This window comes from Hevea brasiliensis, chromosome 14 (assembly GCF_030052815.1).
Source record: "Hevea brasiliensis isolate MT/VB/25A 57/8 chromosome 14, ASM3005281v1, whole genome shotgun sequence".
Classification (NCBI taxonomy): domain Eukaryota; kingdom Viridiplantae; phylum Streptophyta; class Magnoliopsida; order Malpighiales; family Euphorbiaceae; genus Hevea; species Hevea brasiliensis.
Genome location: NC_079506.1, coordinates 19030680 through 19053907, shown reverse-complemented (window position 1 = coordinate 19053907; position 23228 = coordinate 19030680). Strand labels below are relative to the sequence as shown.

At 32.1% G+C, this 23228-nt stretch overlaps 2 protein-coding genes and 1 pseudogene across 2 annotated transcripts; 1 reads left to right on the top strand and 2 right to left on the bottom strand.

Annotated features, from left to right (window-relative positions):
* Nucleotides 1–254: 254 nt before the first annotated feature.
* Nucleotides 255–6235, bottom strand: LOC110653231 (disease resistance protein RGA2-like). The gene is made up of 5 exons (XM_058135618.1): nucleotides 5860–6235; nucleotides 1154–3815; nucleotides 788–886; nucleotides 528–589; nucleotides 255–437 (listed from the first exon to the last, which is right to left on the bottom strand). The coding sequence occupies exons 1-3, from the start codon at nucleotides 6160–6162 to the stop codon at nucleotides 828–830; spliced, it is 3024 nt and encodes a 1007-aa protein (XP_057991601.1). The 5' UTR covers nucleotides 6163–6235; the 3' UTR covers nucleotides 255–437; nucleotides 528–589; nucleotides 788–827.
* Nucleotides 6236–7736: 1501 nt separating this feature from the next.
* Nucleotides 7737–10893, top strand: LOC110645295 (receptor-like protein EIX2; annotated as a pseudogene).
* Nucleotides 10894–13599: 2706 nt separating this feature from the next.
* Nucleotides 13600–16790, bottom strand: LOC110645288 (receptor-like protein EIX2). The gene is made up of 2 exons (XM_058135640.1): nucleotides 14640–16790; nucleotides 13600–14489 (listed from the first exon to the last, which is right to left on the bottom strand). The coding sequence occupies exons 1-2, from the start codon at nucleotides 16788–16790 to the stop codon at nucleotides 13650–13652; spliced, it is 2991 nt and encodes a 996-aa protein (XP_057991623.1). The 3' UTR covers nucleotides 13600–13649.
* Between the last annotated feature and the right edge of the window lie 6438 nt (nucleotides 16791–23228).

The window sequence follows — 23228 nt, the reverse complement described above, 5'->3', positions numbered from 1 at the left end:
GGAAAGAGTAAAGGATAGAGGGATATTTTACCTCCAAAAATATAAAGAATAAATAAGATATTTTATGTTGTTAAAAATCCTTTGATCCATATTAATTATGGATCCAAACATAAAAAAAAATATCATCTAGTAAGTGTGCTAGGATATTCCCAGCATGTCCACTCTGATGATTAAGTTAATAACAAATAAATAATAATAAAAAAAAAAGAAAATGATCATTTAGCTAATATTATTTATAAATTATAAAAAATAAGTTCTATTTTCAATGTTACATATATGTAATAAATGTTTTAAAATAATTATTTATTATGTACAGCTTAAATCAACACTTCAACTATTAGAATTTAACAAATGAAAGGTACAAATGCCATTCAATAGATTACTATAAATTGCCTATATGGAGAATAATCAAATTTGTAGAATTGTGCTTCCAACTCCTGCATGTAGGAATGAGAACCAAACTAATTAACCCCTTTAATTAAAGACAAAAGTAGCTTCGGATTCTTGATTTTGAAGCACTAACTTACCAGAATTAAAAATAGCACAAGATTGTTTCACTTTGCATATCCATCTCCATAGACATGTATCACTGCGTCATTAAATAAGATGAAGAGTAATTTACATTTTGTTAGAGAGGTTTTCTATTTATGCTTATAAAATAGTTCAAAGTAAAATCTAGAAAAATCATATAAAAGAATTGAGCATTGAAGGCAAAATAATCAAGACCATGGAATTACTATCATTTAAGAAATGAAAAGAATTCAATTTAATAAATAGTAATTCTCACATATTTTTTGTGGTAAATTTGAAACTTGAGATCCTCTGTATTATATTACTCTTTCCCCTGAATCTGTCTCTCCATATAAGCGAAATTGAAAATATTCCTCTGTCAATATAACCATGGTTAGAATATCTACTTTTAAATAATTTAAATTGAAATTTAAAAGAAGAAATGAATAAAAAAAAAGTAAATAACCCTCAAAGGCCATTAATTTTTATTTTTTTAATTGTTAAGATATGAACTGAAGTTAATTTTCAAAATAGAAGCAGCTTGAGCTGCAGCAGAACAATGTGAGAAGGAAGTGCACGTAAAAATCGTGAGGGTGTTAAAAGAAATACAGAATAAGAAATGGGAATAGGAATATTCAAAAACCTGGAGGTTGAATCTCGAGATTAGGGATGTGAGCAATCTTTGGCCAATCCACACCCTTTTCCTTCATACATCTTGCAGACAACTCGCGGCATCCTGTAATCTTCAACTTCTGTAAAGAAGTCAGTAAATGCATTCCCTCAGGCAGCGATCTCAAATCAGGGCAATAGGAAATTTCTAGCCGTTGAAGGGATGTGAGGTTGCCTATCCAATCTGGTAAAGCCATCAAACTAGAACAATAATCGATGGTGAGCTCTTGCAGGTTTGTCGCAAATTGAAGCCCCTTTGGTAGAGATGTCCATTCTGAAAGAAATCCAATAGAAAGAGATTGAAGACTCCTGAAACTTCCCCATTCAATGACTTCACCATCATCTACAATAAGCTTGGGGCAGTCCCGGATTTGCATTTTTGAAAGACAAGGAAATTGAGCAAGTTCAACCCCACTCCTCTTCTTCCTCCACCATCCTCTCAAATTATAGCAATCATTGAGTTCAATCTCTTGCAGTGATGGGAATAATGTAATTGATGGCGATGCCAAAAAGGAAGGCTCCTCATCTGATATATACTCCAGAGAAACAAGTTCTTCAAGACAAAGGGTTTTTAGAGAAGGGAGTTGGTGCAATGGTGGTAGCTGCTTCAATTTTTTACAATGAAAAAGCTTAATTTCTACTAAATTTGTGATAGAAGACAACCAACTTGAAAATCTCACACCCATGAAAGATTCCACAACCAAGGATTGTAAATTTGGATGAGGCTCAAGCTTTTCTAAAAATAATTCATTCTTTTCAACTCCAGTCTCCTCGTAAAGAAAAGAAAAACTCCAACGTAACACCAAATACTGGAGGTGTTTCTTTTCCCTTAAATTCACTTGGTTGGACTCTATCTCAACATTTTCCACATTTATAAGGTCATGGAGGACAATCCTTCCCTTAAGTTGGTTTAGGCTATTCAATTCATTTAGCATAGCCCCCTTAGAGCCTTCATCCCAAGCCACCACAAAATCTGACAGTTGGCGCAAACAAGTTAATTTCCCCAATCCAATTGGCATGCATCTTAGGCTCTCACATCCATTAATCATGAGGCACCTAAGGCTGATCAATTTTTCTATATCTCTCGGCAATTCTCGAAGCCTTCTACAATATGAGAGTATTAGAGTTTGCAAGTTTTGCAAATTATTTATGGACTTTGGGAGCGTTTCCATCTTACACCTAGAAATGTCAAGATATCTCAAATACTTCAATCTTGCTATTGAATTTGGTACTCCCTTTATATTCCACCCTAAATGCAAGGCACGTAACCTTTGAAAATTTGAAACCTTTTTTAATGTTACACTTTTAGGAAAACTTTCAAAAAATAATGTCCTCATGCCCTTCACTTTAACCAGCATCTCAATTTCATTCAAAGAAGATGGCCAATATACATGATGGATTCCTTCGCAAACATTCTCTACTGCAAAGTACCTATCCTTTGCTATCGATTGTGCTAGATCATGGATAAGATCATGCATTTTATAACCATCCATACTTTCTGACTGATGGAAGAATGATCGACATAATAATTCATTGAAGTACTGATCTCCAATATCCTCTAAATCGTCATCCTTACTTGAACAGACAATGTATCCTTGCGCTATCCACAAACGAATCAATGTTTCTTTATCGAATTCGTAATCTTTGGGAAACATGGCACAATAAGTGAAACATTGCCTTAAATAAGTGGGCAAGTGATAGTAACTCAACTTCAGCACAGAAAGAACATTCTCATTCTCACTTGTTTGAAATGACTTTAATAAGTCACTTTCTAAAATGGAAGACCACTCACTCTCTTTAGTTTTCAAACGCATGAGGCTTCCTAAACTCCTTATTGCAAGTGGAACTCCTTTACATTTCTTTACCATCACTCTTCCAATTTTTATTAGGTTAGGATTCACCCCACCACCCCACTCTCCAAATGCTAATTTTTCAAATAAATCCCAAGCCTCATTGTCTGCTAGACCTTGCAAAACATATGGGGAATCCACACCCATGACTGATGCAACTCTTGTACAACGAGTGGTGACTAAAATTTTACTTCCTGGGGCACCCACCAACAAGTAAGCTTTCAAATCATCCCATTTTTTCTGATCATCATTCCATACATCATCTAACACCAACAAATACCTCTTCCCTTCTAAATTCCCTTTAAGACGAATATGCAGTTCTTCTAGTTCTAAATTAAGAACTTCACTATTAGTTGCACTTCCAAGGATCTTCTTAACTAGCAATTTCACCTCAAATTCCTCAGAAACACATACCCACATCTTCTTCTCAAAGTAATTTTTAACCTTTTCATCATTATACACCAACTGGGCAAGTGCAGTCTTTCCTAAGCCCCCAATGCCAACAATAGCATTCACAGAAACACTTCCTTGACTACTAGTTGGATTCAACAATGACAAAGTCATTTTCTCCTTATCTTTTTCCCTGCCTATTATATCAGGTTTCAGTACAGAGGATGTCTTCCTTCCACTACTTTTATCTCTCACATCTATTATTATTTTCTTCTCTAAATTGAGGCTAGAAATTTCATTTTCCACCTCTTTTAACTTCTCCCTAATGTCCTTAATTCTATGGCCCACCTTGAGACGAAACCAAATCTGATTTGAGGAGGAAAAGAAGTCCAATACCTACACATATATACAACAAGTTTTTATTAATTACTCTCTATGGATCTTGTGCATATGTGCTTTTTATATTTTTAATTAGACTTTTTTAAAATTATAATTTTTATTTACAATATAATTATTTTTAATTTATTTAAATTTATGATATAATTATAAAAATAAAAAACAGCAATAAAATTTAAGCAATTAATTATAAACCTATTTAGAATGAGAAAGAATACATAAAAAAACTTTTATGTTAATAAATCAAATTCAACATGAAATTATACAGAGGCTTTATAAATTATGTGCATAACAATAATATTAAAATAACATATAATATTTAAGAACCTCTATTGGATTAAGAATTTCAATAAGTAGGGCAAAATAAAACCCCATATGAATGTGATTAATTATACCACTTTTTTATGGTTTGGCAATATTTTTTTTTTCCTTTCTTTTTCCACATGAATAATCAATTTCTCTCTACATTATCAAATAGTATTTTGATGAACCTTAAAATTCTTAATTTTATGATTGTTTGAAGACAACATTGAAAGATAATGGTACAAAATTAAAAAAGAAAAAACTTTTTCATAGATATATTAGTTAAATCAAAATTAAAATAAGATTACAATTAATAGTTGAATTCTAATTAAAATATTATTAATTTAATTGAATATTAATTTATTTTCTTATAAACAAAAAAAATTTGGTGAAGAAGGATTTAAAAAAAATTAATTTGAAAAAAATTAAATTAAATTTATAAAAGCATTTTAATCCGTTCATACATTTATCCTCTCTTTCTTAGTTATTTTTTTTAATAAAAATTTCATATTTACTTTGATCATATTTATTCATGAACTCCTAAATGTTTCTATATATATATATATATATATATATATATATATTAATAATAAAAACAATTTTAATAAGCATATTTGTTGAATTTAAATTAAAATAAGCTATAATTATAGTTAAATTCAAATTCAAATAGCATTGATTTAATTAAATATTAATGTGAAAAAATTATTTTTATTAATTTAAAACATACAAGAATTAATTAGTAGCACAAAGTGGTTTTATATAATTTATAAATAAATATACGAATATAATTATTATTTTAATATTTTTAAAAAAGTTCAAGCTTTTAAAAAGGATGGATGATGTTAATGTAGAAAAATATTTGAATTATTTTTATCAATTGAACATTCAAATTATGCTAGTTGTTAAAATTGAAATTAATGTAAAAGTTTGTAGATTAAATTAATAAAATTAAGATATCTGACTAAAATAAAAGAAGTTCACAAATTTTGGAGTTTATTGGTCATTTGGCATAATAATAATAATAATAATAATAATAATAATAATAATAATAATAATAATAATAATAATAATAATAATTTAAAAAAGCTTTTTTAATAAACAAATTAAGTGGCTTCAAATTAAAATAAAATCTATTAAATTTGATATGAAAAGGAATTTATGAAAGAAAATTATAATACAGTAAAGTTGGTCAAGAAGTTTGCAATTGAATGTCCAGAATTTTAGAATCAATGTAGAATTGCATGTCCAAAGTTAATGATAAATTTATAATTAAAAATAATTTAACTTCATAATTTTAAGTATCTTTGCTTTATATTATATTTTATATTAGACAAAATGAATATTTAGAATTAAATTATAATTAATTTATACCTAAATTAATAAAGAAAATATAAATTGAAATTGAAATATTTAACTTTTCAATATGGTATGAATATTTTCTTCTATAAATATATAAATATCTTTTATTTTATCATTTTTTTTTTAAAACGAGTTACCTATCATTTTATTAAGAGCTTGTTTGGTCTAAAATAAATTGCTAGAAATTATGTCTACATCTAAAAATATTATAATAGAAAATAAATCATATTCAATATGAATTTTATTAATAATATTCGTTCATAAATGAAATAAATTCCACGTCTAGCTAATAGATCCAAACACTGTATGTATGCAAGAAATAAAATAAACAAAGTCATGTAAAAGTAAAACAATTGCTTATTTATTTGCATTCATAAATTACCTGTGTTGCGACTTTCCTTTGGCCTTGCACCATCCCCCTCAAGTCATGAGTTGCCATCTCATCTACCAATTCCTCCGCTTCATACACAATATCTTGAAGCCTCCCTATCCAAATTCGCACAGCATCGCTCTGCTCTTGCTTCTCCTCAGCATCTACAAGTACAGCTTTCACAGTGGAGAGAGAATTTCCAAGCTTCTTTAGATCATCTCTGGCACAACAGACCAATCCAATTTCTTGGAAAGCAAGCGACCCCAGCTTTGTTAATACTTGTTCTAAGATACTGAATGGAATTTGTTCAGCCATTATTAATTCTTGAAGAATCGTGAGAAAGATTAATGGAAATTGGAAATGAAAAAGATTGATGATAATGGAAATGGAGATGAGAAAGATTGATGATAGATAGGTGAGTCTGAAGTCCGAAGATGCATTTATAATCCTTACAGAAAGAATCAGCATTACTTTGGGTAGGAGACGGAAGTAAGGCATTCATTTCCTCCTTTTCAGAAAGTGTAACAAAAAGGAACAAGTAATGAATCAAAGCAAAAGAGCAACCCAACGACAGGAAAGGAATATTTTTTGATTGATCTTTGGTTAAATCAAAGATTGATTTAATTGGCAGTACTCAATCAACACTCCCATTAAGCAATTGCAAAAGTTATTTATTTTTGGTACAATCTGTGGAAGTGAATTTTCCTCTCTTGACGTTGTGCCTCAGTGCATGTAAGTTACAAATTACAGGATCAAATTAATCCTAAATCAATTCCCTTGCATGGCGTGAACCAAACGCTGCTCTGATAGAAAACCTGAAGCCAATTTATTGGTAAATATTAGTCTTTTCATGATTAATTAGTTTATCATCAATGTAAAATGATATATATTTATTGGTAAATATTTTTAAATCAAATAACTTTGCAGATTAAACTTTTTTAACTTTTTACTACTATTTTTTTTTCAATGGAATTTTTTACTTTTTTCATTTTTTTTCTTATATGTTGGACTTTCTTTTATATAATATTTCATGATTAATATATTATAAGTGTCTTGAATTTAGGCCCATTGGAGTTTGAAGCCCAAAGCCTTACATGAAAGGCCAATGGTTGCAGCACATAAATTGATTGTTCATGACAAGGAAGAGTATTCGTTGAGTTGAAGCCCATGATCCATCATGCAAAATTCTCCTGCTGAACATTATACATGAAGCTTCTTCCCACCATGAGCATGGCTAATCTTCTGTATTGCGAGGCATGCATGCATGCACTCAATCACCATTTTGAAGGGTTATAAGGAAGTCTGTGGTGTTTCTTTGTTATCACTTTGCTTTTATTATTTTCAATATTTAGATAATAGTGAACATGAACTTATAAGGAATGATTCTATGAGCAGAAAGGTAGCTGTAAATGTCCCTGGTCAATAAATTGCAACTTCGTAAGCTTAACAATTGTTAGCAGAATAACTTTAAGGCATTTGACAGTGTAAATCATGCCTGTGTTCCACCATTTTTTTGTCCTATATACTAAATCAAGTTTTCTGTCCATATGAAACTCATTTCTTCTCCAAAGACTTGGTGCTTTTAGCATAAGGAATTACTAAAATACATAGACTTGATCAACTAAAGCAAAAAGCAGATCTCAATTAATTAACAAGATTTAGTTAGTGGCATAATCACTACAGTTAATTAGATTCTTAGTTAGTGGTTAATCATTATAGTTAATTAGATTCTTTCCTTTTTTTTTTTTCTTTTAAAACTAAAAAAGGAGAGGTGATGGTGTTATCTCAACATAAACGGAGGAAATATAATAAATGGTGCTCCCTCCATATAGATAGTATAGCACAGATTACTAAGTTGTAAGCGATGAAACAAAGAGAAGAACCAAGATTTTCCTCGATAAGCCATCCTAATCCTCTTCAACTGAACAGGGCCTTGAGTCTTGATTTATGGGGAATTTACCACTTCTCTGGATTTTGTTGCTTCTCACCCATTTGATAACAGGAAAACATGTTTCTGTTGCACAGGGAGAATTATTAGCCTGCAAAGATTCAGATAGAGAAGCTCTTCTTGACTTCAAAAAGGGTCTTCAAGATTCTGAAAACTGGCTCTCCTCGTGGCAAAGAAGCCATTGCTGTTGCTGGTGGGGAATAATTTGTGACAATGCCACTGGAGCTGTTATTGCAGTTGATCTCCGGAATCCATCTGATTATGATTCTTTTGGCAGGTATGATCTTTCATCGTTAAACGGAGAGATAAGACCTTCACTCACTAAACTCAAGTCCTTGAAATATCTGGACTTGAGTTTCAACACATTCGATGGCAGCATTCCTGATTTCTTGTCCTCTTTGGAGAACTTGCCATATCTAAACCTATCAAAGGCTGGGTTTAGTGGTGCCATCCCTCCAAATCTTGGAAACCTCTCTAGCTTGCAGTTTCTTGATATCTCTTCTGATTTTCAAGATCTAACAGCTGATAATATTGACAGGGTGACTGGTCTTATCACACTGAAACATTTGGCAATGGATCAAGTAGACTTTTCAACTGTAGGAATAGGATGGGTTGAAACATTAAACAAGCTTCCATTTCTAACTGAGTTGCATTTATCTTTCTGTAGTCTATCCAGTATCACCTATTCTCTCCCTTTTATTAATTTTACTTCACTTTCAGTCATAGACCTGGTCATAACAACTTCAATTCCATGTTACCAAATTGGATCTTGAACATTCGCACCCTTGTATTTGTTGGCATCAGCAGTAGTGGCTTGTACGGAAGGATTCCACTTGGTTTCAGTGAATTGCCAAATCTAAAGTCATTGGACCTTAATAGTAATGAAAATCTCTCAGCAAGTGCCTCCCAATTATTCTGGGGAAGCCGGAGAAAGATAGAAGAAATTGATTTTTCAATCAATAAGTTACATGGAAAACTTCCAGCTTCCCTTGGAAATACGACAGCTCTCATTTATCTTGATTTGTCACACAATATTGTCAAGGGTGGGATTCCAAGCTCCATAGGTATGCTCTGTAACTTTTAAAAAGTATTCCTGTCGAATAATAACTTGACAGGAGGTTTACCAGAACTTCTCCAGGAAACAGATAACTGCCCTTCTAAAAGTCCTCTGCCCAAATTGCTGAACTTTGAGTGCACTGACAATCAGGTAGCTGGTAGGTTGCCAAATTGGATGGGTCAACTTAAAAATCTTGTTATACTCTATTCAGAACGTAACTCTCTGCAAGGTCCAATCCCCCATTCCTTTGGAAATTTGAAGTGTTTGTCTGAGCTCAGACTTGAAACAAACAAACTCAATGGTAGTCTCCCAGATAGTTTGGGTCTGCTCTCTGAGTTATTGCCCTCAATGTTTCCAACAATGAAATGTCAGGTATTATCTCAGAAGCAAATTTTTTGAGGCTAAGTAAATTGAAGTACTTGGTACTATCAGATAATTCATTAATTGTGAATGTCAGTTCTGATTGGGTTCCTACATTCCAACTCTTGGACCTTGAAATAAATTCATGCTATCTAGGCAATTCGTTTCCTGCTTGGCTTCAGTCTCAAAAACACATTAAAGGTGTTTATCTTTCAAATACTAGTATTTCAGGTTCTATTCCAAACTGGTTCTGGAACATGTCAGGGAATCTGATTCGATTGAATGTCTCTTTCAATAATTTAGAGGGTCATTTACCAATTCCATTAAATATATCTCTCTCTCTGCAGTTGTTGATTTGAGCTCTAATCACCTCAAAGGATCCATTCCTCGTCCAGGTGTTGAAGTCCAGCTCCTAGATTTTTCAGATAACAATTTCTCTTGTCCTCTGCCAGAAAATATTGGTCAAATCATGCCAAACTTGGGTTTCCTTTCTATTTCCCGAAACCAGATTATAGGTGCAATCCCAGCCTCAATTGGAGAGTTGTCGTCACTTATAGCCCTTGATCTTTCAGGTAATCTAACATGAAGCACTCCTCCAAGCATGGGGAATTGCTTCTCCCTCTCCGATTTAGATCTTCAGAAAAATTTTTTGTTGGGAGTGATTCCAGAATCTCTAGGCCAGGTAAATTTGCTTCAAACACTTCATCTGAGCGACAACAGATTATCAGGAGCAATCTCATCAGCTCTCCAGAATTTGTCGATTCCGGAAACTCTAGACCTGGGAAATAACAGGTTGATTGGAAATATTCCACCTTGGATAGGAGAAGCATTCCCAAGTCTCAGAATACTTAGACTGGGATCAAATGCCTTTTATGGAGAAATTCCCCCTGCACTTTCAAATTTGAGGTCATTGCAAGTCCTGGACGTGGCAGAAAACAAGTTGAACGGCACCATTCCGGCTAGCTTTGGTAATCTTAAAGCCATGGCAAAAATTCAAAATGGACTCCATTATTTGTTCTATGGTCGTTTCTCATTTGGCGGATCATCATTACATTTCTTCAAGGAAAACTTAAATGTCAACATAAATGGGCAGCCTCTTGTATATAGCAAGATTCTTTCCCTTCTTTCCCTTCTAACTAGCATAGACCTTTCAGGAAACAATTTTTATGGACAGCTCCCTGAAGAGATAACAAAATTGGTTGGTTTGGTGTTTTTGAATTTGTCTAGAAACCACATCAGTGGCCAGATTCCTTAGAGCATTTCAGAATAGCAACTGCTGTCATTTCTTGATCTCTCCTGCAATGAGTTTTGGGGTCCAATTCCCCCAAAAATGTCTTCAATGTGATTTTTGGCATATTTAAATTTGTCCAACAATAACTTGTCAGGTGTTATCCCTTACACAGATCACATGATGACTTCTAGTGCATCCTCTTTCATCGGAAACCCTGGTCTATGTGGCAGTCCCCTTACTGTAAAGTGTCTACACGGTGATCCAAACTACAGTGTCACCGCTGAGGCTGACAATGCTAATGGCTTCATTGACAAATGGTTTTGTTTGAGCATTGGGATGGGATTTGCAGTAAGTTTATTGCTTCCTTATTTGGTTTTTGCAATCAAAAGACCTTGGGGTGACATATCCTTCAGTTTTGTGGATGGAATTGTTGACAATTTCTCAAACTGAGTTTTTTTTTTCTTTTTTTCTTTTTGCAAGTTTTCTGCTTCTTGAACAATTTGCTGATTTATTCACTCCTCTTATCTGTAGAAATGTTGTATGAATATTTTTCAGTTTCTTTTGGCTTCCTTTGGAATAAATCACTAGCAAAATACCCATGCATTTGTCATTTTTATTTTTTGAATTAATTTTTAATTACATTTTAAATAAGATAAATTATTATTATTGAATTAATTTTAAATTAAAATTTCTTTTTTATTTAATTTAATTTAAATAAAATTTACTAGTTATAATAATAAATTTTTTATTAATTTATCATATAATTAATTAAAATAATTTATGTATAAAAATATAGATATTTAATTAAAATTTTAAAATAACTATTAAAAATTAATGATAATAAAATATGAATAATCAAAATATTAGTTATCATTGTATTTAATATATAATTATAATAAAATAAAAAATTCATAAAAATTAATAATTAAATAAATATTAAGTAAATATATTTAAATAAATAAATTTTTAGAATCATAATTAATAACTTTTGAAAGAAATAATGAAAAAAAATAGTACAAATCAAACAAAGATTTAAAAGCATTTAGATGAAATGAAAATAATCGGTGAAAAGAGAATACTTAATGTATATTAAATATATCATATAACATATTATATATAGATAAATAAATAAAATTATTTAAATAAAAATTAATTTTTAATTAAATATTATTTAGTTAAAAAATAGTAACAATCATTCAAATTCAATTTTATAATAGTAAAATGTTTCTTATTTACTTGGCCATTTTTATAATAGTAAAATATTTCTTATTTACTTGGCCATTTTAATTAAATCGTTCTAGGTTAGCCATAATGACAATAATTATAATAATGAGCATTAATTAATCTTAAAAAAATAAAATAAAAAAAATATTAAATTATTAACATAAAAAATAATACATACTAATTATAAATAAGTCAAATCTCTATATTTTATTTTTATAACTTTTTATATTAACTACATTTTTGGTCTCTCAAAATTTTTAATAAAATTTCATAATAAAAACTATAACAATGTAATAAAAATATTTATTAAATATATAAAATAATTTAAGCTTGATTAAATTATATAATAGTTAATTATGAGATCACAATTTAATAATCATTTTTTTAAACTAATGGCCATTAATGACCTTTTATTATTATTATTATTATTATTATTAAGGGTAACATGTGACAAATAATATTTTTGCATAAATAATTTATAAAAAAATAATATAAATAATTTTTAAATATTACATTTAATCATAAAATGTCTTAATTTTTTAAAAATTAAATTTTAAAGAAAATAATAAATTAAATCATAAATGTTAAGGTAATATTATAAATAATAATGATAATTAAAAGTGAAATAAAAAAATTCAATAATAATTAGTATTTATAAAATAATAAAAATAATTTTTAAATATTGTATTTAATTAGAAAAGGCCTTAATTAGGAGTAAGCATTATTTGGTTCAAATCGAATAAACTAAACCAAACCATCTTAATTCAGTAATTCGGTTTGATTTTTAAAATAATTTGATTCGGTTTTGTATTATAAAAATTTCGATTATTTTAGTTCGGTTCGGTTTTGAAGAGAAAAAATTCGGTCAAACCGAACTGAATAATTTTATTGATTTTTGAATTGATTTATTTTTATGGGGAATTTATGAATTATATATATATATATATATATATATATATATATATATATATATATATATTGTTTAATTTCATTGATTAATAGTTATTAGGTTCAAACCAAGGTCAAAATTAGACCAAATAATTTGAAAATCAAGTCTAAATTAAAAAATAATCAAAAATCAAAACCGATCGGTTTGAACCAAACCGAACCGAAATAGAGCGGTTCGGTTTGATTCGGTTTTTTATCTATTTTAGTTCGATTTCTAAAATTTATAATTTGGTTTCATGATTTAAATCGGTACGGTTCTAAAAATTAAATTTTAACAAAAATAATAATTTAAATAATAAATGTCAAGGTAATATTATAAATAACAATAATAATTAAAAGAGAAATAAAAAAAACTAAATAATAATTAGTATAGAGAAAAGCATTTATAGAAGGTGACACGTGACAAGTTTTTCAAGAAAAGTATCACATGTCATTTCCTTGAGAATAACACTATGCTTTATATATATATAGATATAGATTTACAAAAAAAATAAATATACAATCATGCTTATATTTATTTCTTTTAAAATAAAAATTAATTGAAGTATTTCATTCCAAACATGAGAATTGATAAAAAAAAAAAAAAAAAAAAAAAAAAAAAAACCAATTGAATTGAATTCTTACAAAATTCTAGTTTTCAAAGAGGGGGAATATGTTCTTTGGAAAAAAAAAATTGTTGAGATTTGAGAAGTGTGACTATATTTTGCTGCAGATCTTATTTTACCATCTGTGAAATGGATTTGAATGTTACTTATTAAGAAATTGGCCCTGGACCCCTTATTTATCTCCCCACTGCTAAGGAATTGAGAGATAAAGATGTAAGAAGAGATCTTTATTGAGTGCTTGAAGCTAAAATGAAGGTGAAACATCTTGTCTACCATGAATTGATGCAAATTCACTAATATGTTACAAAATGCTTGAAGCTAAAAGAGATTATGTTATGCAACAGAGTAGGACAAGACCAGATGAATTACATGCCTTTATTTTATATGAAACTCACTTCCACCGGATTTGCACTAAAGCACTTAATGAAATTAGGCTTGGAAATTGCAACGATTCCTGAAACGAGTAGCAGTTTTGCAGGCCAAATATAGTAGTCTATCAACAGTTTTGTCCACAAGCAAGAAGTAGGCATGGCTCCAAGGTTTTCTGATAGAAAAAATCAGAAAAGGAACTAAAATACCTACTGCAAATCCCAAGCCAATGCTCAAGTAAAACCACATGTCACTGAAACCATCACTACTGTCTTCTACAATGGAACCTCCTCCTCCATCTGAATCATTACCAGGGCATTTGAGGACTAGTGGAGCTCCACGAAGACCAGAGTTCCCATCAAAAGATGATGCATCAAAAGTTGTCACATGCCCCATATAAGGGATCATGCCTGAGAAGTTATTGTCGGACAAATTCAAGTAACCTAAAAATGATAATGTAGACATGCTGGAAGGAATTGCACCTGAGAGCCTATTGTGCGAAAGATCAAGAGAAGAAATTTGCCGCAAGTTTGAAATGCTTCCAGGAATCTGACCGATGACTTGGTTCTTTGACAAGTTCAAAGCCACTAAGCCCACCAATTTTGTGATTTCTTTAGGAAACTCTCCATGTAAGTTGTTGCTGGCAAGGTCTATACTAGTGACCAAGGAAAGAGTTTTTGTATACTTCTGAGCCCCACCTTTTATATTCACAATCAAGCTTTCTTCATAGTAAACGCCTCTGTATTTCCCATACGGTAGATATTCATTTATGTACTGTTCCAGAGACATGGCTTTAAAATCTCCAAAAGTGACTGGAATGCTTCCAGCCAAATTGTTTTTAGCAAGGTCAAGGACCTGCAGTGAGCTTAAATTTGACAGAGTGGAAGGAATTTCACCAAAAAATGCATTTGACCTTAAGCTCAAAATTCTAAGGTCTGCAAAACCACTTCCAATCCATGGTGGAATTTCACTCGATAATCTGTTGTTACCAAGATCCAAAGTCTCCAAGTTTGATAAATTTAGAAAAGATGATGGAAGGCTTCCTGTAAGTTTATTATTGCTCAGATGAAGTGACCTGAGCTGATTTAACCGACTAAAAGACAATGGAATCTCCCCGGACAATTTGTTGAAGCTAAGATCCATTGCATTTAGGAAAGAGCAATTCCCAATGCTTGAAGGAATGCTACCTGATAAGCTGTTACCTGAAAGATCAAGGACCACAAGGGACACCATAGCTCCTATAGAGACTGGGATATCTCCAGTCAATTGGTTACCTGAAAGAGAGAGGAAGACCAAGTTTGGCATGGATTGAGCAAGTTTTTCTGGAATAGGACCTGAAAAACGATTGTTGGAGAGTTCTAGCAACTCAATTTCAAAAGTGGAAAGGGGAGTTGGTCCTTCTAGAAAGTTGGAGCTCAAATCAACATCTGCAAAGGGAACTACAGTCAAAGGATTTTTTAGCTGGCCATGTAACTGATTAAAAGAAACATTTAACAGTGACAGGTTGGAGGAAATATCCCAGAACCAGTTTGGTATGGAATCAGAGATGCTGGCATTGGAGATATCAAGCGATGTAACTTCTTTTTGTGTTCTTAGCCAAGCTGGAAAAGTAGGACCCAGATGACATGAACCTACTTCAAGATCCTGGACCTGGAATGGAGGTACCCAATTGGAACTGACATTGGAAAAGAATGAATTGGAGCTCAATCCCAAGAACTTCAATTTATTAAGCTTTGAGAAATGCACTTCAGAGATTGAACCTATCAGATTATAAAGGGAAACATCCAAGGCAGATAGCTGAGAAAGCTGACCAAAACTATCAGGAAGAGTCCCGTTCAGTTGGTTCCCCGAAAGGTTTACACCAGTTAAGTTTTGTAAGTTTCCTAAAGAAGCAGGGATGGGGCCATGAAACAAGTTATAGTCTAGAGACAATCCTACAAGATTATTAAGTTGACTCAACCATTCTGGCAAATTACCAACTAAATGATTGTTGGATAGGCTCAAGTACATCAAACTAGGCAAGGGACTGTTTAAACCCCAATGCGTTTCTTCAAGGACTTCAGGCAAACTACCTGTCAATTTGTTAATAGATAAATCAAAATTTTCCAAGTAGCAAAGTTTACCAATGGAGCTAGGAATCCCACGATCCACACTGTTGTCAAATAGATTGAAATTGATGAGAGATGACATGTTTCCAATGGAAGCAGGAAGTTTCCCACGAATATTATTGAAAGAAAAATCAAGAACCTCTATCTTTTGCCAACTCCCTCTGAACAACTGGGAGCAACTTGCAGAGAGATTATTGCTACCTAGACTCAAGTACTGAAGATTTGGTAACTCAGAAAGACTAAGTGGTATTCTACCATAGAAACCAGCCATACTTAAATCAACATAGGTTAGGCTACTAATATTAGAAAGCCAGTTAGGGAACAATGAATTAATATTGTTGAAAAAAAGGTCTAGCACAGATAGTGAAGTAAAATTAATTGGGCTAAGAAATGAAATGGAACCAGACAAGGCACATCCTGAAAGATGCAAGCCAGTCAGATGTGGAAGCACATTGTACACTCTGACCCAGTTGGATCCTATCACAGAAAGGTCAACTCCATCCATAACAACATGTTTCAGTGAGACAAGACTGGTCACCCAATCAAGATTACTAGCCATTAGTGAATATTCAGAAGAAACATCAAGAAACTGCAAGCTAGAGAGGTTCCCTAAAGATGGAGGAACTTCACCACTAAACCCAGCTTTTGATAGATTCAGATATCGCAAGCTTTGCAAAGATCCTAAAAATTCAGGGATTGGAATGTCTTTAAACGTGTTGAGACTCAAGTCCAAGTATTGCAAGGACTTGAGTTTTAGCAATGAAGGGCTAATCTCCCCACTCAAGTTCCAAAATCCATACCTGCTCAAACTTGAATGATATACCGGATTTACTGGATATGGGTTATGGAGATCAATGGAAATGACAGCAACAGTTCTATTGTCACAGCTGATACCATGCCACTGACAACATTTGCTCCATTGCCACGATGAAAGCCTATTCCCAGGATCTTCAAGGCCATTTTTGAAGTCATTAAGGGCTGAGAGATCAGATCGTGAACAGTTTTTGAAAGGGGAATCTCCATTACAATCAGATTCTCTGGTTAAGAGAAAAGGAATTGCAAGAAGCAAACCAAAAACTGAAATGCTCATCATTTTCAGTTTTAACTCTCAAGTTGTGCTTATATGCAAATCAGAAACCAGGAAATCCATGTTTATAGATAGTTTCTATTTGCTTTATTGGGAAGGTGAAGTTTGTCATCTCTTGGAGGAAAAAAAAAAGTAAAAAAATAAAAAGAGAAACTTCCCAGAAAATAACCTGCACTTATTTTAGTGCTTCTGATAATAACCCATTACACTAAATAGATAAGAGGGAGATCAATACAATGGACTTATTCTATGGTCAATTCCTTTGCATACCGTGAATGAAAACCTGCTCTGATGGAAAACTTGCAAACAAGTTGCCAAAATTTCGCAATCCATGAAAAGAACATTTTCACTTTTCTATAAGACAAATTAAATATGTCTCTATGTGTGTCTTTGGTGTCAAGAAAGATCTCATCATAATAGAATTTTCTCTTCTTTTTCTTTCCGGTTTCCTCCTGATAGATAATTTAGTATCAAGGTGCTGAAATTTCTATACTCTATGTAACTGACCTTGCCGCAATCTATGAGATGAAGGTTTGAATTATGTCATTCTTATATTGGATTTCCATGATAAAATTCTTAGCTACCTCTAAGGGGTCTGTTTGGCATTATCATTGGAGGTGTGGTTGAGAAAAGTATTTTTTTTAAATATATTAAATAGAAAGTATTAAAAATTACAAAATGACTTTAAAATTAAATTTAATAAGTTTTTGTTATAAAAATAATAAAATAACAAAATAATTTTTTTTCCATAGCATCTAAAATGGCGTTTGTTTCTTGAAAAGTAATTTTGGCCTTCCAATCACAATGCTAAACAGGTACTAAAATTTGATGGAAACAAATATCTCATAATCTGTGTTACATTTAGTCTAATAACGTTTGCAATTTTTTTTCCCTTTTTTCTTAATAATTTTGGTCTTATCAATGAACACAAAGAAAGAGCAATAGAAGAAGGGTCCCTCCACTACCATTGATAGGAGATACCATTATTTCTTGTCTAAAGATTTCCCACAAATTTGGGTATGTTGTGCTTGTCTTGATACTATTTACTTTATTGTTCTCTTTCAATTAGGCCCTAAAAGGACGAGGAAGGATGGAATGCTAACAAATATATTAGGTGCCAAAGCACATGCATGAACGTTTTGTAATTGTAAAGAGATGGAACTGTTAATATATATATATATATATATATATATAGAGAGAGAGAGAGAGAGAGAGAGAGAGAGAGAGAGAGAGAGAGAGAGAGAGAGAGAGAGAGAGTTCATTTAGAAAATTTCATGTCAATTCCTTGTAACAATATCCCAATGTTATGTATTCATTTAGGAACAGAGAACAGAGCAGTGAAAACTACTTTAGCCCGCGCATTGTGCAAGTATAATCATTGTTAACATATTTAAATAAAGCAATATATAAAAATTGAAATGATCTACTTCATGCTAAAAAGTATTTGCGTTTAGATGTCTCAATATATATTATATGAAGGAGACATGTTATAAGCAATTCATTGTCATTAAGGATCTTTTTAGCATTTTTCTTTTATACCAATGCAAATGTACTTTAAGATAGCATAATTTGGTGCGGTTGATTTGGCTAGAAAATGAAGAAGAAATAGAGAAAGAAAATATCTTTGTTTCATGCTTGTTACGTGTAATGAAATTAATAACAATAAAAGAAATCTAAGTTCAGTTAAGGTTTCTTTATATTGGATTATGGAGAAGGTGAAAGTTTAATTTTACTTTCTCAAAATAGAGCAAAATTTTATTTAAAAAAAAAAGTTTAAAGATGGAGAAAAAAAAATGTATATTTCATTACATAAATGTAATAAAATTTATGTTTTACCCACATATATGTTTATATTTTAAGGAGTTTGAGTAACAAAGGATGCCCAAGTAGATTTGACCGAATCTGCAATTCTGGGAAGAGTAAAATTATGAGTGGTATAAGGAAAAATGAACTCTTCAAAATTAACATGTCTGGAGACATAAGTTTTTCTTATCTTGTAGTCAAAGTAGAGATAAGCACTTTGATAAGTGGAGTAACCAAGAAAGACACAGGGAAAGGATTTTTGTTGTAACTTGTGACGAGTGTAAGGTCTAAGCCAAGGGAAACAAGGGCAACCGAAAATTTGAAGCTTTGAATAGTTAGGAGCAGTTCCGAAAAAAAAAGTTTGTGACATGGAGACAACATGGAAATAACTGGTGTAGGAAGCCTATTGATTAAGTAGCAAGCAATTTGGAAGGCATGAGACCAAAACTGAATGGGTAAGGAAGAGGTTTGGAGAAGAGTGAGACCAGTTTGAACTATGTGCTGGTGTTTCCTTTCGGAAATACCATTATGTTGCGGTGTATGAGGTGGAGTGAGCAGGTGTTGTATCCTATATGTCTCTAGGAAAGACTTAAGAGCTAAATATTCGTTCCCTCCATCAGTGTAGAGGCGAAGGATTGGTTTTTGGAAAAATTTTTCAACTTGTGCCTTAAATTTTGGAAAAACCAAAGCAACTTTAGATTTATTTTTAAAGGAAACAAACATGTATAACGAGAATAATGATCAACGAAGATAACATAGAAGCAAAGGGGCAAGGCCCCAAACATATGAGTACACAAGTTCTAAAGGGGAATTAGATGACAAGGAAGAATCACCAAATGGTAATCGGTGACTTTTATTACATGAACAACATTCACAAAATGAGCTACCAGAAGGAACAATGAGAGTTATTTTTGGACAAGTGGTGAAGAACTTTATGGCACGGGTGACCAAGACGATGATGCCAATTGACCATGACACTAGCAGTAGTTATTGGAGCAGAGGAAGGTGGATAGGCCTTCGTTGGCCACTTATATATGTTGTCTTTATTCCTGCCTTGAATGAGGAGCGCCCCTGTGTTGAGATCCTTCACCTTGAAAAATAAAGGAAAGAATTCAATGGAGACATTGTTGGTGAAATAAAATTGTGAAAAAGACACTAGATTCTTTTTCACGGTGGGAACACATAAAACATCTTTTAAATGAAAGGAAGTTGAAGGATGGGTAAGAGTTGTCTATCTTGTATGTGTTATTGTTAAACCTTAAGCATCACTTATAAGGATTTCATTTGGGCCTGTATATTCGGAGTGGATGGACAGGTTGCCAAGGTCACTAGTGACATGGTGTGAAGTTACAGTATCAAGGAGCCACTGGGAGGAGTTTGCGCTGGAAGCAATTGCTGCATTTGCAAATGGGAATTAATGGTTCCCGTTCTTGACTTTAAAGCACGTCTTCGCCATGTGACCATAGTGATCACAAAACTGACATTGCACGTAAGATTGTGTGCGAGAGTCATTGTTGCGTGGCTGGAAGGGACGAGAGGATTGTCCTCTTGGGTGAGAAAAATTTTTTGGTTGAGAGGTGAATCGTGTCTGAGAGTTTAAGGAATTTTAAGTGGTTATGAGCTGTGTCTTGTGACATTGGCAGTAAAGGTGGAATTTCATATGAGTTTTCTTTCTTGAGAAAGATATCAAAGTCCGTGAGTTTTTCATGAAGTTCTTCAAAAGTGACGGGCATTTCTCAGGCTCAAATGGCAATGGTCAATTCACGAAATTTTGATCCAACACCAATGAGAGCATGAATGGTGAGACCATCATCAGTTAAAGGCTTGTCAATAAGAGTCAGTTCATCAACAATAGTTTTAATGGATTGAAGGTATTCAGAGAATGGTTTTGAGCCATGAGATGTAGAAAGCTTTTCTTTCAGATGCATGACATGAGAGCGAGATTTGTTAGCAAAGAATTTTGTTAATTTTTCCGCAGCTTCGCTGGATGTTTGTGAGGCTAAAATTAGTGAAACTAATGAATCAGATACTGATGCCAATATGGCATGAAGGAGTAGGCTATCTTGGCGAAGCCAAATAGTATGGGCAGGATTAGAAGAAGTGACTTCTATCGTTATAGTGGATGGAGGGCAGGATATTGTTCCATTAATGTATCCAGTCAGGTCAAGATTGATAAGGAGGGCATGAAATTGAGCGCGCCATCAAGCGTAGTTGTTGGAAGATAATTTTAGAAGGAGTTGTGTTGCAGCGTTGATGGTGATTAAGGCGTTTTGCAGGTTAATTGGAATGGCTATGGAGGTGAGCTAAGGTGGGTTAAAGACATTTTTGTTTGTCATTATAGGATCTGGACTCATTGGAGAGTTTTTGCTCTAATACCACAAAAGGTTTGCTACTACAAAAGATTTTTTTTTTCTTGTTGATTCAAGCGTGAAGGTTACAAAATATAAATAGTGGTACAAAGATTGGAATATAACAGCAGGATATGAGAAACTATACAACCTGATTCTTAGGGATAATACAACTAATGAATTTGTGCAATTGAAAAGGATTTCATTTGTTAAGTAACAGACTTGGTTGACTTGGTTAGCTGAGAGTTAGTCTCAATATCACCCACATATATTTTTACATTCTAAATACATGATGAATTGAGTTTAAGCAAGTTTTCCTCATCTGTCAAACACCCTTTTTATGGAATTATCTATCTAATATGAATTCTCTTCTAATTGCATGGCCTCTACATCTGGGATACAAATTTGTCTTGGCGTCATTATCATCTTCTCTAAATGGACAAGCTTCCTTATCAATTCTCCCAATCTTTCCCACTCCAACACTATAACTTCTTCTCATTCCACTAGACCCTTTGGTAGCTGGTTTCCCTTGCCTGGAATAATGATAGGCCGTCGATTTCCCTTGAAGAATTGATACTAAAACTTTTAGGCAATTGAGCGGTTCCACCAGCTATGCTTCCATAACTAACCCTAGCACTACTAGCAAAATCCAACATGTTCTTCATGTAGAAGTCTCTTGCTTTGCACAAAACTAATGGCCGCTTGTGTTATTTGCACGATTTTGTTCAGCTTGATTGATTTGCTTCTCATTGTTAATTTGGTTTAATGTTGGCTTGCTTAAAACTCAAAAGTTGTGAATCTAAGGCAAATTGAATTACTATTGTTATTTTTGAGATCTTGGGATGGAGTAGTTTTAAGTAAATTGGCAATGGACAAATTTACAGATTTGAGATTTTTAGATTTTATAGTCATAGAGTTTGTGTTTAGAATTGGTGTTGAGCTATTTAAACTATACTAACCATTGATTTTTTTTTGTCGATAGAACACATATACACAGAGGTTAGTAATAGGAATGGACCACTGTTAAAAAACATTGCAATTTTAATGGAGTCTTTTTCTTATATAACCCACACTCGAACATACTCTAGAACTAATGTGGGATTCAAAGGACCATCCCACTAGCAGATGGACCTACCTCGGTTTTTTGGCCCTAAACTCACACACACCGGCTCTGTCCCTGGCTTTTTGTCCTCTTTTTCGTTTTAGATAGAACACATGCACACATAGATTAATAACGGGAATGAATCACCGATAAAACCATGACAATAAAGCCCATAGTGAAAAATTAGCAATCAGCCCAATAAACCGAAACAACCTACTCAATTGAACCCTAGCCCACAAAAAAAAATTATTAATTGGATGGTAAGTTGGCCAGCTTTACATAAAAATGAATTTTAAGTTTAATCCACTTTGAAGATGAGTTTAAATTGATTCGGGTTTATGAATAAATCTCACATTAAATTTGTTATTTTAATTAAAAATTCACTGAAAAATATACTTAAATAAATTAACATATATATATATATATATATATATATATATATATATATATATATATATATATATATTATTCATAATTTTTAATTAATTAAAATAGAGATCGATGCAATCATAACATAATATATAAAGTAAATAGCTTAATTAATTAGTACTACTTGATTATTTTACAAAGTTTTTTTTATGTATATAAATGTTTATGGTACGCGAAAAATTAATTAGCTAGCCATGAATACCTTATTAAAATATTAAAAAAAATAATGCACTCAATTGTTGTTTTAATTGTAAATTATACTATATAATTGTAGGCCTGTAATTTATATTTTAAAAAAAAATACTATTCCTTAATATTTTAAAGATGAGTAATAACCTCAAATATTTTAAGGACAATATTGAAAATTGAAGTTGAAATTATATTAGGATTTAAACTTTAAAATTAATTAAGAAAAAAAGAGTTTCGGTGTTGGATTAATTGTACAATAATTTGGTATTAGAAGTCCAATTTTATTAGAAGTCCAATTAAAATTGGACTCATCTCACCGATTGTGGAAGTTTATAAAGGGAGAAAGCTCTGCTTGGTGAAATAATGCAGCCAGGCCCGCGAGAAGAATAAAGAAAAGGGAAAGTGAATATTTGTGCAGCGAGCCCAATTGCCGATTGTAGGGTGAAAAGTGATAATAAAATTGCAAGGCGATTTAGAAGAAATATGTTTTAACATTAGGACAAGTAATCAAACCATTGACAAAATTAACTAATTAAAGACAAGTTGCTAGCTCCGTATACTGCTATAAGTCAT